Source organism: Pyxicephalus adspersus, chromosome 4, assembly GCF_032062135.1.
Source record: "Pyxicephalus adspersus chromosome 4, UCB_Pads_2.0, whole genome shotgun sequence".
Taxonomy (NCBI): Eukaryota; Metazoa; Chordata; class Amphibia; order Anura; family Pyxicephalidae; genus Pyxicephalus; species Pyxicephalus adspersus.
In genome coordinates this window covers 39514475-39533927 of record NC_092861.1, presented here as the reverse complement: position 1 = coordinate 39533927, position 19453 = coordinate 39514475, and the positions used below count along the sequence as shown (strand labels likewise).

The following is a 19453-nucleotide window of genomic DNA, read 5'->3' as shown; positions in this document are numbered from 1 at the left end:
TATATATATATATATATATATATATATATATATATATATATATATATATGAAAATGCTTTGACTCGAGTGTAAATCAAACCTAACTAGCATACTCCTAGGTCAGCTGTTGGGTCAGTACGACAAGCAGGCAACTGGCATTTTCAGAAGGAAACATTAGCAATAGCAGCCAATAGCTCCACTACTTTTTTGTATGCTTGGTTTAAAGTATCAAGCACAAAAATAAATCATTACCGTACACACTTTTAGTAAATCAGCTTGAATGTTGGCTAGCTAAGCAGATCTTATTAAAACAGATCTGCTATGTAATTCTTCAAGCTGGATGCAATACCAGAGCCTGACAAGAGACATTACGGTTTTCCCATTTCCTAAAACTCTCTTACAAGGAAAACATTAACGGATGGAAAGATTTTGTGACGAGGGTACTGGAGGAAAACACACCAAACCATTCAAATGTGCAACAAGATTTGCATATCTAAATAGAATTTGTTCCTGTTCCCTCAAATGATATTCTGAAGGTGGTGCACAGCACATTTCACACTTACTGCTCACAGACCTCAGACTGATTACAGAAATATGTTTTTCTGCTGTTCATCTTCATTTAACTTCCTATTAAAATAACCGTGCTTAATTTCTGCTTCTGGATAAATGGATTCTTTTTTTTACAGTTTGTCTAGTTTAATAGACACTGGAGAACACAGACGTTTTAGTAGTGCCAATGAGACTATTTATCTGTAAAGCATATTTCTCACTAATATAAATCAGTGACTTCATATACTAGAAATCTAAAAGTACTAAAGAAGAATGCGGTGGTAAACCATAGAGAACCAAGCACAATTCTAATTTAACTTGAGGCCAGAATGTCTGTGTTGCCCATAGCAACCATAGCACATCTATACATAGAATATACAACGCAATTGATTCTTTCACGCAGATCTAAGTCCAACTGCAACAACAGCACAGTGGCTCAGGGGTTAGAACTCTGGCCTTTACAGCACTAGGTCCAGGTTCAAATCCCGGCCAGCACACTATCTGCAAGGAGTTTTTATGGTCTACCTGTGTCTGTGTGGATTTCCTCCAGGTACTCCAGTTTCCGCTCACATCCCAAAAACATGCAGTTAGGTTAATCAGCAAAAAAAATTTGTCTTCAAACTACATGACGTATGACATTAGATTGTGAGACCCTTGAGGAACACAGATAGTATTATGACAATAGACAAGTGTTATAAAAACACTGGCTAATAATAATAATAATAATAATAACTGCTAAAATTTTCTCAAAGGCTGTGTACATATGTTCAATAACTGTTTACGATCCTTTGCAATGACAAAAGACTGAACAAGTGCTGTACACACAGGGTTTTTCTGCTCTATGAAGAGGGGCGAATGAGCGAGCGGCACCCCACTGCACTCTCTCCTCTTCACCTGTATTACAATTGTTTGTTGTTCGTGGATCTGCCAGAATCCGTCAGACGAGTGTTGTACACATAGATTCTCGTCCAATACTAGCCCCGAGGCGATTATCAGACGAGAATCATCTGACGTGTTCAAATGTACAGGCAAATTATTATTTTCTTTTAATTTTGGATGAAGTTGAAAAGGGTTAGATTAAAAAGTAATCAAAATTCGCAATAAATAATAAAAAATAAATGAACAACAAGTAACAACCTCATTTACAGATGCCAACAACACATTTACAATGATTTCCAGTGCTGGACCAGAATATAAAAAAATACACAAAATAGGACTATAATTTGTCCTATATAAAGCAACGCCCAGTTATTATTCTGATACAGGGCATTGCAAATTTATTTACAAATAAATTGAAAGGCATTTTTTCAACTTTTATGTTTTATTACAACAAAAAATTTGGAAAAAACAAACACAAAAAGTATTTTACATTTATGGTTACAAAAATTGAAATAAACTAATCAGGACAAAACTAAAGGACTGATTGCGGTAAACTTTAAGACCTTGTAAGGGGATGATTGAGACATAGTAGACACAAAAGTATTAAATGTACCTTGATTCTAAACAGTGTTTAAAAACAATGGGTCTGATTTATTAAAGCTCTCCAAGGCTTTTTTTTTTAGCCCCCAAAGGAATTCTAAAAATGAATTGCAGCTGCCCCGCTGCTCCAATTTTAGGCATCACTCGCGTATATAGACCAGCGGCCTCTCTGCCTATGCGTGGCCCCGCATTGGACTGTTTTATAGACGCACGGAGTTGTAGTAGCGGTGCTATTTCTCTATTATAGGCTTGTTTCAGATTGAATGTTAAGAAAAACCTCTTTGTTTCCATATGAAAGGGTTTTATATCTAATGAGTAGGAAAAATGTCAGTCAATTTTTTCAGTAAACTTTCAAGTTTGGCCCGCGACTTTGTCTAAGTTTTTAATTTTGCCCCTCTGTGTATTTGAGTTTGACACCCCTGCTCTATAGTCTTGGGAGCTTTACTAAATCAGGATCAATGTGTCAGAAGGTCATTTTTTCATAGCAGCTGCTGTAATAGCTATAAAGGGGAGTTGGAAGGAGAGTGGGGGCAATGGGGCAGAAGCACACAATGTACCAAAAGCAACTTGTGTACTCTAATAAAGTTATTTTTTAGGGACTGTGTAGCAAGTTTGAAGTTTACAACTAGTTATTGGTAATGTATGTGAAAAGAACATGCAGACTGCCTTTGTTTAAATCTCCTAAAATACTAGATGCATAGTTGTTATGCAGATGGACTGGATTCAGTATGTTTTTAGTCAGTGAACTGGAACAAATATTCAGTTTTGACCGCCCAGAAAGCACAGAACATATGGGTCATTTCTCACTGACTGCAAAGCAAGTAATATGAATGTCACATATTTCAGTTACTGTACAGATGGTATTAGTTTTTGAATATTTTTGTAGATCTTTCGAAATGCATATTACTTGCTGTGGTATAGTAACCCTTTAAATTAATTCCTTCAAAAGTACACTTTAAGGGGCTACTAAATGTAACCCAAGATGATTTATGGAAGAGAATTCCTAATCCGTGAAAAATGAAAGTCCATCACCACATGAAGTTAGCAGCAAGGAGCTTAGAACACAGAGATCAATCCTTCTTTGATTCAACCTGACTGCAGCAATAAATTCAGTGAAGCTCAACTTCCAATTTAAGGGAGCATTCCCCACGGCCCTATTGTGTAAGATACAGATAGAAATAAATGTATTTATCTGTAGTTGCATCTCATGTAATAAAGCCTTGGGGATTCTTTCCCTTAATTGCACATTGGGCTCCACTAAATGTATTGCTGTTAAAAAGTTTTAAGAACATTCGTTGGTGAATATGGAAAAGATTACAAGATTACCCTGAGTTAAATACAGATTTAAAAAAATATCTTTATATGCTAAGGGATGAGATAATTTTGAATACATCATTGACTTCCTGTCCTATACACAGAAGACAGCCATGACTGTGGTAACCAATAATAAATACAGAACAAGGCCACAACATACTGACATAAATGCCAAATAACATTTTTGTGTACTTTTCACAAACATACAGTAGTTGTGATTGTTATTGGAAGGGTAATACAGACAGGACCAGATTGCAAAAAAAAGGACTGAAGGTAAGTCTTTACTATTGAAAACATCATCTTTCTTGGCATTCCTGTAACCTAACATTCCAGCTGCTTACACTTTACAGAGAAAGCAAGAAATAAAAGTCTGGAGCAGGACATGTAAAGCTTTTAGAACAAATGAAGAGAAGAACAAGCAGGTGGTGTCACAGGCAGCAAAGAAGAGGAGCTTCCAAAAGTGATATAGATGCCGCCTGCCCTGACACCATCCTAACATTGGACAGCACTACCTTTCTTTCCAAACGAGAGTCCGCAATACTGAGAGATGGGTGTTTGGGAACTTAGGGATCCTGGACAACTGCCCACATGACTACCCCAAATGCCAGCCCTGAGCTAGTGATTAATATATCACCAAGCAATAGAAGTACACCCACTATGTACTTCAGTAACTCAAAAACCCGATGTGTTCGTTCATTACTATTCAGAATACTCACCTCTTACTCCAATGTGTAGTAAACAAAGCTGTACTTCTTTCACCTGCTGCTTTGTCCCTCCATGTGGTCACATTATCAAGATAATGTAAACTTATTGAAAACACATCGCAGGACATAATTATTTACACTGGAATAACACTTAAATGTATGTATGTATATATGTAATGCATACAAGTCTACCTAAAACCTTAAAAGTAAATGAAAATACATTTTTTCCATTACTAGTTATCATTCTAAAACAATTGCTAATCTCAATTTGTACAGAAAAAAAAAAAAAAAAAACAAAGTACATTCATTAAACAAAGTCACATATTTTTTAAATGAAAAAATGACCCTTAATATTTAATTTCTGGTACAGAGTTTCATGAACTTTACAACTGCAAAGTACACTTTACTGATACAAGATTAAACCAAATTATTGAATAAGGATAAAAATAAAAAAGCAAAGAAAAAATTTAGAATTTAGGTGAGCAAAACAATGCTTCACTGTTATAACTTACCCAATCATAATACAAGAGATGGCAGTTCCCAGAAACGCATATGTTAATATAGTCCCTAGATTGCGGAAGAAGTGTCTCTGAAACAAAGAAACAAAAACATTACTAAACTATATACAAAGAACCTGCAAAATAAATGTAACCCATATTGAATCCTCAACTACCTTGTTCTATCATATTCTTATAGTTGCTATCATTCACTGGCTGCAGTTTACCTCCTATTATTAATAATAATAAACAGGATTTATACAGCACCAACATATTAGGCAGCACCGTACATTAAATAGGGGTTACAAATGACAGACATGTACAGACAGTGACACAGGAGGAGAAGAGGACCCCGCCCCGAAGAGTTTACAATCGCCTTCACTAGGTAACTAACTGCTACTAACTGTAACTGAATGAGATAGATAAGATAGATAAGATAGATAGATGAAGAAGCTCATTGTTGGCCTGCCTCTACTTGAGCACTGTCAAGTCATGGGTTGGGGCAGGTCCAGGATGACTCGTATGGGTTCAAAAAGGGTGGTCTAATATTGTTGGTCATCATGCTAAAAACATCTAGCAACAAAAAAAAAAAAAACTGCAGAAGAAAGCTTTGGACATAAAGTTGAATATTGCAGCAAAAACTAGTTATGTTGGTTATTCTCTGAATGGGCTATTAGGTTTATCTCATTATTATTGGTTGGAGTTCTGCTTGGAAGATAATTCAAAAGTTAAAAAAAACATTTCATTTATATTTTGCAAATAATGAAGGAAGCAACTTTTGTTTCTGGCCAACAAACAAACTTTTCAGATATAATTTTACTAATGAAGGCCACTCTACTGTCCCTGGTTGCTGCAGTGAAGCAAACTCACTAAAATACATGAAATACAGCCAAGCACAGATGATATTGTATGCATCTGCTCCTCAAGCCCCCTAATAATTTACAACAGGCATGCAGGAAAAGCTGCTGTTCTTACTGACAGAAGGTAGACGTTCTAGTGCATACATGTGATCCAGGCTACAGTGTTTTATTACCTTCTTCAAACTGTATCCAGCATGGAAGATTATCGGAGGTAGGAGTACATTAAAGAAAACCTCAGGATCAAAGGTCATCTGGAAGAAAAAAAAATGATATCTGTTAATTAAATACATTTATCAAAATTACAATAAAGAGGTTCACACAGAGGGTTACCAACAGCCTAATCTACAAAGTGTCCAAGATAATAAGCAGTAAAATATTGCCAAGTTCCCTTATTACATAAAGAACAGCTCCAATCAGCATGGAGTATGAGATTTGCTGAGATTAGGGTAGATTTAGCAAGGTGTGTGTTATATCTCTGCAGAGAGAATGCTGCTTACATACCTTCTCTAGAGCATGCTGAGATACAATTCAACCACTGTAGTGGCTAAAAAATTATAGCAAATGTAGCTTCTGCCCTAAATCCCATTACTGACAGAAAAATCAGTTAACATTGTTATGTGCTATAAAATAATGAAATTATAAAAATCTAAAAACATTCAAAAAAATTGGATTTCCATTATATATACACTGGTCACACTTGACTATAGCGCCTGATGATCCCAGTAGAATCTAAACCCCCTACTTTAGTGTTTAGTTGCAGCCAGTTTGGCATCCTGCTTTCCATGTACATTTAATATTCTCATATTTAGCACACAGCTGTTACTTTACAAAACAAATTGAGCCAAACAACTAATTAAACAGCCCCACTACTAATGGCATTAAACAGGATGAGAAAAGTAAGGATGACTGAATGGAGATACACCAATTTGTAGTGAATGACAGCTCAGAAACGAAGCATCGAGGATCTTTTTGGATCTTTGATGTCTCAGCAAACTAGACCTGTCCCCCTACAATGTTAGACAGGGCACTAGCCTGCAAACTCATAGCCTTACATATTACCCCAAGATGACAGAAGTTCTAGTTTTCTCCCACTTTACTAAAAAAAAAGTTGGTTTTATTGCTTCATTTACACTCTAGCATGTGTTAGCCATTAATATTTCTGTTCGTCATAGCTCTGCTGTTAGTTGTAAAGCTGATGAATGGAGCAGTGCAAAGAAAAGGACAGAATTGCGTGTAGCAGTGTACAGCACTGCACTGCATAGAATACAATAAGGATGTCAAAAATTGCTTTCTGTGCTGTCCGATTTCCCTGCAAATCACCAACTATGTGACCATTGCACATAGTATAAAAAAAACAATTATTCCCTTCTGGTAATTTCTCCTGAAAATCTTTTCACAGCAAAGGAAGTGAAGGGAAATGTTCCTAATAGGGACACAGACTGATCTAAACCTAAACATAAAGTCACTTTGCTGACTTATGAACACAGAACTGAAGTGCCTCTTACACCAGCTTGGAGTTCTGTTCTGAGGAAATTCCTCTGATTTTTACTTCCACTTTCATCAGTTCATAGCAAGGAAAACATTGTTGGCAATGCACTTATATCCCTAAACTCTTGTGAAGACAAACAGGAAGTGATGGCTCAGGATTAGTACCAGTTCTTCATTTCAACATCATGCACATTTCATCAGATCAGCGTTTCCTCTAACATTTCCGTATTGCCTAGACAGCAACTATGGAGTGAAAATATTTCCAAAGAAAAGTTGAGGCACGACGTGCTGTATGTAACTGTAATATTCTGTTCCTCTTCCTCTCTTGAATGGCTGCAGACATCTCTTCCTTACTACTATCTACCAACAATAGAAGTTTAATGACTGGGATTTTCTCCTATTACTCCCCTTGCAACTTTTTTGTGAGATTCCTTATTATCCAGGAGCTCTTAAAAGAACCCTTAACTTTCCACCCAAAAAAATTTTTAAGCTTACTGTGTTAGGCTGAATTCTCCCTAAAAAAAAACGCCATAGTTGTAACAACTAGTTTAAACTGGTCAAAGACCCACTGGTATTTAGCAAAAAACAATCTGAATACCTGTTTAGCCTTGTAAGTACCTTTCACATCCAAGATTCAATATATTGGAAGCCAAATAGGCAGCCACGTTCAAAACTTAAAATCCAAGGAGTTCTGAATTCAACCTTTTCTTCTCTTGGTTACTTTATTACAGCAACACAAGTCTCCATATCCCCTGATGAAGCAGCTGTGCGAAACGAGACAAAACTGAACTCTATAATATACCATACCTGTGATATAAAACTACTGTTATATTGTTCGGGCTCTCATATTTCTGTTGACTGAAGCACATCACATTTGATTTTTTTGTGCTATGCGATTATTATAATTAAAATGTAATGATATTTGTTTAAGTTTGCACTACAAGCCTTCTTTTAATTATATGGGGCATTTCTGTGTAGTTTGTGTATTTGTGTTTCCTCCTCTCGTTTCAAAATGTTTTCGAAGAGTCAGTATTAGAAAAATAGGACAATGGGCGAAAATGAAAAGTGTGCTGTGGTAACTAGGTAGTAGGGTCTGACAAAAATGTGTCTAAAGTAAGGTTCCAGGTGAGGTACACATTCCCCAGGTATGCAGGTAAATCAAAATTAACTTTTTCAACCTGAACAGTCTTTGATTCCATGGTTCTCTTTTAGACTATGATTGCCAGGTATACCCGCCCCCTGTCTGCCCACCCCACATAATATTTTTGTTTTATATTATATGTGTTTCTTACTGTGGTTTTTATTGGATGTACAATTGTTCTATTTTCATATTGTTTTTCTTATGACTGTTGGAATGCAAATAAAAATAGATTTACCGATAACTTTTCAACCTGTACATGCTAGCAGCATGACAGTCCTTCTAAAGCAGCTTTTTTTTACCTCCTGTATTTGTTAGTATAACAAAAAACCTGAAAAAGGACTTTTTTTGTATGGATATAGGGTGGTTACAGACAATGCGCCCCTATTCATAATGTAAGATATAACAGGCCTCCACATGTGGTCAGGTCCTTCCGGACAGAGTCACAAAAGACTGTTTACCACATTACACTTAACATTCTCCATCATACACTAAATTACATTCAGTACAACACACCTTATGCACACCACATAATGCATCCAAATACCCCCAGCACTTCCCACCATGCACCTCAAACACACTCACTATATACATTCCATTTTATTTAGCACCTACACCTCATACCCACGTCTATGTCATCAGTTTATTAGGGGGCTGTCATCTAACTGCAGCTCTTGGCCAGAGTCTGGTTTACCTGACTTGGTATGAATTTGTTTGTAAACTGCACTTCACTAGTAAACCATTTTTCAGCTTAGCTTGGGGTTTAATAAAGAACAGCTTTACACAAATCACATACATTCAATGTATTAAAACAGTTTCTTTATTATTTACCAATTCCATTATTACAAATAATAAAAAAACTATTGCTCAGTTATCAACCTGCTAATCAGTATTTGTCTACTGAACACTTATACAAGCTCAAAATAAGTAAAGGACTAAAAAACATATTGCATGGATTGTTACACAGGTAACACCTTTATATTCTGGAGATATTACTAATGCTTTCTTTTTAAGGTCTTTTTAGATTTTTAGGAATGAAATTGTTAAAGTAGAAGGAAGTCCGTGCAGAACTCCTCAAGCACTGTAGCAAACCAGCCACATGTCTGCTTAACAGACAAATAATTAATCTTGCCTAGCAAAGGAGGATAAGATTTGTCTAAAAAATAAAAACTTAGTCAGCAAGTAAGGTTAGCAGGTTAGCTGCAGCAATGCAATTTCTAACAGGAAATGTGGTTTCAGAATAGCAAAAAAAATAAAAAATAAAAAACAGGTAAATATATATTTTAGTCATTCATTTGTTTCCTGTTAATGAATAATAAGGGTTAGGTTTGTTTTTACCCGTAAAGTTAAACTATACTTTAGATTTACACAAATATACAAACAACTGTATGCTTTAAAGTGCCTTTAATTGGAAAAATTTAAAGAAAGTTAGAATGAAGTGAAACAAACGTGGTTACTCTTTATGTTATGCCTACATTAGGCTTACAGATCCTCAAAGAGTATCCAAACTGCGATAGAACTTTTTCACTTAAAGGTATGTGTATGTATGTTCTGTAGCAGGGTTACACAAACTTTTTTTTTTGTTTCTTGCTAGTCCTAATACTGAGTTTTACTCACGCAAAAAAGATGTGGGCGGGCTGATGATGGGATCGCTGCATGTGCAGGGAGGTAAGGGCGGGATGGCTACCAAAGGTTCTAAAAACACCATACCAAGTTGGTGTTCTGATTATCTTCCTTTAAAGCAGAAATAAAGTTAAAAGATTGTGAGCAGGTAGGTTCGTTGTGGTAGAAGGGATCGACCATGTAGCATGTCCTTTCTGCAACAAAGCCTGCCTGATTGTTCTTTAATTTTTATCTTTAGTTCTGCTTTTTAAAGAAATAAACATCTAGTAAAAAAAAGAATGCAGGTTGTTTATTGCAGAAGGGACAAGCAATGTCCGCTCTGCAATCAAATAAGCTTACCCAACTGTTTTTTTAATTACACTCAGCCCTTGCCCCAGTGTAAGTGCTGCCGTCTTCAGCCAGTCCTCTTCCAGATCCCCCATCTTGATTGGCAATGCCAGAATGATGTTCAATCATTCCCGACAGCCAATGGTATGCCAGAATACCTGGCATTATATTATATGTTAAAGTAAAGATTAAGAGCAGTCAGGTAAGTTTATTTTCTTGCAGACAGGACATCACATGTCCCTTCTGCAATAAACAACCTGTCTGCTCACACACACAATCTTTTTCTATTAAAGTTTAGTCCTGCTTTATAAAGATAGTAAAGGGTATCCTATCTCTTTGATTGATTTATCAAGATAGGTATCTAGCCACCCCATTAGATATATGGGATAATGGTTAAAGAAGGAGAAAAAGATGGGGTTTTGTGGCTGGTGAAATAATGATGTATTGACAAAAAGTAGATTCATACATAATTACAAAGCAATCATGTTTCATATTATCAATATCTGCTGTGGCAGCACAGAATTGAGATATTCATGCTAGACAGGTTTCTACTAGCATAAAGTATTTACAATCCAGTTAACGGTACCGGTCTCGTTAATCCAACGTGTTTCCCCTAATATGCTTCTTCAGGGGTGTGCTTGGACTATAACAGTTAGGGTATGTTCAAATTAACATATATTTCATGTAGGGATTAAAACCAAAGGATGATCTCATGGATATAATATTCAATGGGGGTAGATAAACTGTAGCAATTTGGTGATATCGGTTGAAAGAGAAAAGGAAGCAATATTGGTCCTTCAATTAAGTATAACCACACTTTTTTGATTGGTTGGTGCAGCGTAAAAAATTATCTTTGTGGTGGTGTAAGGATAAGAGGTAAGGTAAGGTATAGCGTGCTTTTCTGGGTGATGGGGTGACAGGAGATATTTCAATATAATATTATCTCAGGAGTTGGGGAAAAAATCCGATCCCATGTCCAGATTCAATATTGTTCCTTTTCTTAGAATCAATACTCTTGTTGGTGGTATGTGGTGATTGTTATGGGTACTGACAGACCTGATGTTGTCTGTGAAGGAACAGCCTTTCTGCTTCTTCATCACCCGAAAAAGCACGCTATACCTCATTATCTGTACACCACCACAAAGATCATTTTATACCCTGCACCAACCAATCAAAAAAGTTTCTAGCAAGCTTGTCTAGCATGAATTGGTCAGTTATCTGTTTGCATGTTATGTGTTAGGTGTGCGACTAAAACAAAAAGATCAGATTTTCTTCCAGGCAATTCGAATTCTTTACAATGAGTTCAGAAATGACAGCTTACATAGTTTTTCTGTTTATGTTCACATTAAGGGCCATGTCACATTAAAGTGAACATATACTACTATGTTTCTATGTCATTTCTAACTTTGTGGTTTCAATAGAACTGCCATTGAGGAATGGACCTCTATTTATTTAACATTGTTTGCCATTAAGGTGGTCGGGTCTGCAGACTACCTAGTACAAGCTTTAAAGTACTCGCTTGTGTTAATTACCCAATTGCTTGTGTTACTTGTCACTTACCTTCTGCAGCATAGCATTTCCCTGTTCATTGTTAATATTGTGCTTGTTGATTTCCCCCCGATACTCATACTGGTAGATGTGGTCTGTGATATTAATTAACAGTGTTGTGGGATTGTTCTTCAGACTTCCACAGTCATACACAGCGCCACTCTCCTGTTCAAAGGATTTAGTTGCATAGCGTATTATTAATCCCATTACCAAACCTAAACACAAAAGGAAGAGAAAGTCAGAATAAAAATGTTTATTTCCACCCAGTATTATTAAAACAATGCAAAAACAGTAAAGCTTCTAAAAAAAAATACAGTTGAAATCAAAATAATATGGCCTACTGCCTGTAATAACCTGATGTTTGATTGAAATATATTAGGCTTGTACATATATTTGTTCCGTACAGAAAGAACACTGTAAATTCACTGAACCAATACAATCACCATGTTAAACTAAAAGTGAACTTTTCGTATTCCACGGAGTTTTAACAAAGTGGAGTCACAACAATAATTTATCATTTTACTTGACAATTGTTTAACAAGTATGACTTCTTTTACCAAAATGTTCAGTATGTTAAAGCCTCATCTCCTTTAACCACTTGCTGCTGGAAGGACAGAAGTGACACATGACTGTCACAATATGTTTTTAGTAACCATTTGCAACAAAAGTGGTTGCTTTAAAAATACACTGTTTTTAGAAATGGAACCAACCAAGTTTAGATCCCCTCTTTCATGTTCCAGGTGTTAGAAAACACATTGCTAAACACGTTGCTATGGTAGCAAGAACAATTCATCCTTCACACACTTTATTGTCAAAATAATAACGCTCAATAGGTTAGATAGGCAGTGGTAAAAAGTGGTGAAGAATTTTAATTAAATTCTTTCCCTGCAAAGTAAAAGAAATGACATATATTTGTTCAAACTGAACTTTCTCAAGATGGTACTTAGCAATGGCAGATGAGAGAAATGTGCACTGATGCCAAAACTTTGCACCACTGCCATCCAAGACGTTGCTCATCCCTCCACTACAATAAACCAGACAGTCTTTGCAAGTGTAGTCTCATTGCTGCCTTTGTCATTCTTAGTTACAATTTTAGTAATAAAACTTTTAGAGGAAAACAAGTTTTCCCCATACAGAAGGAATTCTTCACAGTAAGTTCTTTGAAAATGTGGAATAGCCTCCCTCAGAAAGTAGTTTTATTATGTTCTAAATATTGCTTTAAGAAAAAGCTAGATGCTTTCCTAGAAGCACAGAATATAACTGGGTATTAAAGTTTTAAAGTAGACTGATGATCCAGGGACCATCTGGTGGTCTCACAGGATCAGGAAGGAATTTTTTTCCCCATGTTGGAGCAAATTGAATCATGCTTTATAAGGGGTTTTTGATCAATTCTGAATATATAGTTTTACTTTTTAAATGGTTTAACTTGATGGTCTTATGTATTTTTTCAGCCTAACCATATAACTATGAATGAAGTCCTGGATTAATGGTGAGAGCAAAGTCCTGACAATGCTTCCAATACCTGTACTTTCACCACTTTGTCAGCAAGAGCTACTGCCAGAGAAGGATAACAAGCAATATATGTGGGAGATAGCATAGTAAAACCATGCTGGTAGGAGTTTTGGCCAACTCTTAGCCCCCCATCATAACTAAGAATGAGGGAGCATGTACATCAACCTTGTCCTGTTAGCATAGTTTAGCATATGCCACACCTGCCCAAGGGTTATGTCATCCCAGCCCCGCAAATTAGGACGGCTAAAGATCAGAACGAAGAAAAGAAGCTGAGAGAAGATGGGGGCAGACAGATGAGTTTGTTTGCTTCATGTTTGAAATTTCCACCATTTTCTACCTGAAAATGTAGGGCAAGATAAAGGATTTGATTTAAAATGAACGTGCCTTAAAAAATAGAAAGTCTGCATGCCTGCCTGCCCCCTCAAGCAAAATTAGAAGTAATCAAATATGACATACAGTATGTTTTAATGTTTAATACCAGTATGTATGACTGTTTACTGAATAAAAAATAAAATTACAAAAAAACTATTATTATAAAAAAAAAAAACCCATGATATACAGATACATATAGGGCCAATTCCCACATGTCATGAGCTCCCGCAATCTGTAGTAAATAGAGAGAGGTTGGGATCCATTGGGTTGGAATCTTTGTATGTGATTGTACGCAATTGAGTCTGACATCATTTTCACATCATAAGTCTCAATACCTTATTTTCTGTCTTACAGAGGCAGGGGTGATAACTTTGATTCTCACCGCTCACTCTTGGGGACATTCAAAATCCTGTAAATATTCATTCCAAACCATTGCAGGTTTGCATTGTCCCAGGATTTCCTGTTCCTGCCCAGTATTCAGCAGTGATGCTAAGTAATGTCACACACATCTCCCAGAAGTCACAGCAAAAATGATGTTTTATGAAACTTTTATTTATATAGCCTTATTTTCAGCTTATGTGCTTGAACAGATTAGGGGCAGAAGAACTGCTTATTCTATGGAAGGTGCCCTTTAATGCCCCCTTTCCCAGGAGCACAAACTCTCACCTACCTTTTAACTCCCTCCCTGCTCTGTTCAGTAGCTGGAAGTACCCAGCCTCCAGGTGTAAATTTCTGTGCTTCAGTAGTAATGGAAAAAAAAAAGTAATAATGGAGCAAATGCTACCTGCTAGGAAGCAGGGCACTAAAGTTAGCCTGTTGTTTTGCCCATCTTGGCATGTAAAGTGGCTTATTTTTACATACCTTAAGCAAAATTTGACATTGTAGTTTAATGTTAATAACTCAGGACTATTGTGACTTTAAGGCTAACATTGCTTACTAGAATATTGTATTATGAAATCTGTTTTTAAATAAAGCCATATGTACTAATAATAACAAAACACCTCTCTCCACAACTATAGACTAACATGGACTACCTAATAGCCTGAGGTTCACCAAGTCAATATACTTTATACCCTGTAACATAAAAGTTCATTGTTTCTACAGTACAGTTCTTGTGCCACTAGCAGTGATTCATCTAGCGTAATTACACTGATTACAATGTTCAGCTCTGGCCTCTTGCTGACAGCTCTTTATGGGTTTTCTGTCGCTTTGTCCACCTTGTTTCAGCTGTGCTTTCCTCCATCAACACATAGTATAAAAATAAAAGTGCTAATAATGTGCTCTTGTTTTCAATCTGCCAGAGGAGTGGGGCACTTCTGCTCCATGCTGTGTTCCATTTGAAATCAGTCACAAATGAGATATGACACTGTGAACTGATAATTGTGCAGAAAAGAGCAGCGTGCCTGCCATAGTCACTTAGTACTGCAAGATATTTCTCCTGCTGCTTTCTAGTACTGTGCTCTCACAGCTGTTTGCTTATTCACTATGACAATTTCAAAAGGTGACAGGCATTGTCTTAAAGATTTAGAGATCACAAAGTGGTTAGGGTTAATAATTTATGGTGGTAAATAGAATCCAGCTTTCACATATGACTTCCCTATCATTTCTTCCTGTTCTTCCTAACATATAATTACCAAAATATCTGGGCAGCATATAGGCTTAGTGGTTAGCACTCTGGCCTTTGCAGTGCTAGGTTTGAATCTCAGCCAGGACACTATCTGCATGGAGTTTGCAGGTTTTCCCTGTGTTTGCTTAGGTTTCCTCTGGGTACTCCGGTTTCCTCTCACATTACAAAAACATGCAGTTAGGTTAATTCACTTCCCCCACATTTGACCTTAGACTGTGGTAATGACATATTACTATAGTAGAGACATTAGATTGTGAGCCCCTTTGAGGGACAGGTAGTGACATGACTATGGACTTTGCAAAGCGCTGCGTAATATGTCAGCACTATATTAATACTGGATAATCATAATCTGCATGCTATGGAAATTAAGACAGAACCTGCAGAAAACATGAAAAAGTATACTGAAAACCTATTCGCCTGATTCTGATATTTTAAATGCAGAAAAATACTCTTGCTCAGTAATTAGGGTACAGTTTGTAATATACTTTCTATTCTTAGTTTATCATTAATCTCAGACACTGAATGTTGGGTCCATATAAACATTTACTTACAAATGGCTGTAAAGCACCTTGCAAGCTTTCCTTTTATGACCTATACATACCATAGCAGTAAAGGAGTTACTCACAGTACTCTGGGAAATAAGTTACTAGTAAGTTACCAGGTAATTAGTTACTATAGATCAGCATTTCTCACCCAAGAGGTTGCACTGGTTTTCTGATTTCCTGCCTACACTAATCAACAATAAAAAGTGTCATATCTACATTGACCACCATAGTAAGTGGTCAATTCTAAACCAACCATTACCTTAGGAGGACCAGAAATGAACCATCTCCATCCTTTTATGTCAATCTCTATATTCTACTGATCATGCTTCTGATCTATTAGTACAAACATTTCAAGTGTTCAATAACTTGAACCTTTTTCTTTCTTTGATTTAGGTAAAAAGGTTGCTGTAGACCAGAGGACAGCAAACTTTTTTGGCCACCAGGCCATTTCAGGCCGTACTCTCTCTCGTGTCTGGCCCTAATGGCTCCACACCCACCAGGAACGCCTCCTGAAGGGAACATTCCCTCCCCCCCCCCCCGTATGCATTGCGGAGGATAGGGAATGTTCCCTATTTACCCCGGCGTCTGAAGTGTTAACATTGGCCGCGGTAAATAGAAAGAGAAACACTACATGGAGGCTCATTAGCCGCATGCAGCTCCGGAGCTCCAGCTCAGGTAGTTTGTTCCGGCTCCGCCGCGGGTTGCCGGCCGGCAGTTAGGCCGGAACAAACTACCGGCTAAGCCGTATCTGGCCTGAAGGCCGGAGTTTGCCGACCCCTGCTGTAGACCAAACATATAAACCCAGCGTTTTATAGGAACATAAAATAAAGCCCCCAGCAGTTCTTTAATTGATAAAAGCAAAACTTTCTTACATAACATTGCAGCCTAATATTTCATAAAACATAATATGATCAGGTAACACTGCTACTACTACGCTGAGCTCCAATGGTTCCCCCTACCCTAGAGGTTCCCTAAGGCAATAATATTTTATGCTATTTTAATACTTAAAAGTTACAATTGTCTGATGTCTTCCAGCTGGTCAAGTGACATGCAGGGTCCTCGTCTCTGCTGGAGAGGAGATGAGTATTGCAACCAGAACTTCGTAATTGTTTTTAACACCACCTGGGGCAACATTTTTTGAGATTTTGCCAAGATTTGGGCTTTAGGTACTAAAGTGTTGTATTTTTTCTGGAGTTAAAAGTAGAACTGCAGGAAACAACACAAAAGAAAGATATATTCTTCTGACAGCAGGCTGTGCAATGCCGAGTACTTCATTTTTAATTTTTTTTTTTACATTTTGATTTGAGTTGAGATTTTTTATTGTTAATTTTACTCCAGATTTTTGACTATTGACACCCATGATGCACTTTTTAGGCTAATTTTCTAATCGCCAAGTGAGATACTTTATAAAGCTTTAATCTGCAATGATCTACATGACAGGTGGTAAATAGATGCACTTACACGATGCAGACAATCAATAAATTCAGAGCCATGCAAAAGCTTGTAGACTCTTTACAGAGTCCCTGGGGGCTATCACAAAATCTTCAACAAGAGCAATTAGGTCTAATATCTGGGGAGATATAACCCATTCTGAAATCCAACATTTTATTTTAGATGAAATCCAGCATCTAACTTATAACTCTAGTCTAATGTAAAAGCTGGATACTCTTTTAAAATGAGATGATATCATGATATGTTAAAATGGATTTAATTAAATGAAAGTATGTTAGGAACTTGTACCCCTAAATGGTTTCCAAACGTTAGAGCAGACATCTCATCACAAATTTACAAAATCAAAGGTGCAAAGTGTGGTCATCGCATCTTGGCTGCATTTCTGCCTCCTCTCAAACTTCATGATTTTGTAAGATCTTCGAGGCAGGGTCCTCTCCTCCTCCTGTGTCACCGTCTGCATCTGTCTGTCATTTGCAACCCTTATTTATATATTATAAATATAAATCCTGTTTTTTATTATTAATATTATTAATAATAATATTGATGAATTTATATTGCTCAATATGGCCAGTGCATTTGGTGACCAAAGAAAGAAATGGGAGCTCTGAGAAACCAAAGTCCACAGGTGACCAGGAAACTGGGATAGCTTTTTTCTACCCTAATTTTTGCTGATTCAAGGGTGCAATAAAAGGCTGAAAAATGTGAACAGGTACCCCTTCATTCAACGGCTGACTGAGACAATATTTTTGGTAATTATAACACAATTGGACAAGTGAAAATAGAAATATAGAGAATGCCATTACTAAGTTCCTAAGAAAGTTTAATATACACTTTGACATTATAAAATGTTTAAATCCAAACACATGGCAGTACAGAACAGTCTGCATACTTATCTTGCCTGCCACCCCTCAAGTACTGGACCATGAAGTCCACTGTGAGATACTTTTGGAATGGTCACTCTCACTGCTTTCTCCCTATAGGAACATGATTTTAGGACAAGAAAGTCTGATGTAATCAACAGAAGATAAAATACAAAAAGAACCTCAAAGGGTCAGTGTCATTGTACTTCCTTGTTTCACAAAACTAAAACTAGCTAACATCTCAAGAAAAACAAAAAGTCAGTGGGTGATTTTCTCTGCGGGTGTGCACCCTCGCTGCATTACAAGTTTTATAGTAGGTTTGGTATTTAACAAACTTTTACCTTGCCCATGCAGGCTTTAAAACAAGGACCACAAGATGACTATCCCTACCTTACCACTGCAAGTTTTCATATTCAAGAAGTCCCACCCTGCACAGGTTTTATCAAGTTCCTCTCCACCCTCATATGACATTACCCAACTTCAGCTGAATTTTGGGACTAGGGAGTGCAATAAAAGTGAGTCCAATCTGCCTATATTGCCTCCCATAAAGCAAACATGTTACTTTACTATTATGGGCAAAGTAAATGTTAGCTTTGTTTTGTAATGGAAATGTTTTTATTATTAGCAGTTTTATCCCAGCTTACCTCCCTATAAATGTTCAGCAGTTACACATACAGCTCTATATGTACTTCACTTTTATAAGTCATTTCTGCTAGAAATCAATCAGATAAGTAGTTACTACAAATTACACACAGACCAAAACTATATTTATATTGTATAATGCTGACACGTTTTTAAACAAAAACATAAAAGTCCACTGTGTAACTGCATTTACTTTCATTGCTGCTAGGCTGGTAAGTGCATTTATCCCAAAAAAAAGCAACACAAGTAATACACTACTATGGAAGGAAGAGTTAAAACGATTAATATATCAGTCATAATTGTATGCTTATTCTTTCTTTTTTTATTGTTATTTTTAAAGGTCTGCTTTGCTCTTCAGTTCAGTTTTATGCACATTAGAAAAGAAGCAGAAATAAAGTGTATGTCAAGCCGAAAAAGGTTTCCCTAATTTTAGATAAAGAGGGAAAGGATTAGAACTGTTGCTATAAGGGGCTTTATTAGACCCATGTGCACTGATGTCCCACCCTGATAACAATAGCTCTAGATGGGGCCATGTGATAAGAATATGTAAGACTCCACCTAGTATCACATATGAGGTGTAAACCCTTTTTCTTGGTTTGTGTTGGACAATAAGCAAATGTCTAAAATTTTTCACTGGGCTTAATGTCACATTTCTTTTCTCATGCAGTGATCTCCCCAGGCCTTTTTAGCTGGGCGCACCGCCCGGCAGTTTTTAGTAACCACCTGGCTGTTGTTGGGTGGTTACTTAAGAGTTGGGTCACAATATAGGGGCTGCCACCTACCTACAATTTCTTCCCATCCGGCTTAAAAAAATGCCTAGGTTGAACATTGTCATGTTACGTGCACATGTGTTAAGTATCGTATAACTACAACAATAAAACACAGTAATCTCATAAAATTGCTTTTTGGTGAAGGCCAGCATCATCTTTTTGTTAA

General features: G+C 36.8%; 1 protein-coding gene across 1 annotated transcript in view; it reads right to left on the bottom strand.

Moving 5' to 3' along the window:
• The window catches only part of SLC9A9 (solute carrier family 9 member A9), a gene marked incomplete in the record, with an annotated part of 338107 nt that overhangs the window by 312041 nt on the left and 6613 nt on the right, over positions 1-19453 (bottom strand). The window contains 3 exon segments of the mRNA XM_072407908.1: positions 4539-4615; positions 5557-5634; positions 11520-11722. Of these exon segments, the coding sequence (XP_072264009.1) occupies positions 4539-4615; positions 5557-5634; positions 11520-11722 (358 nt within the window).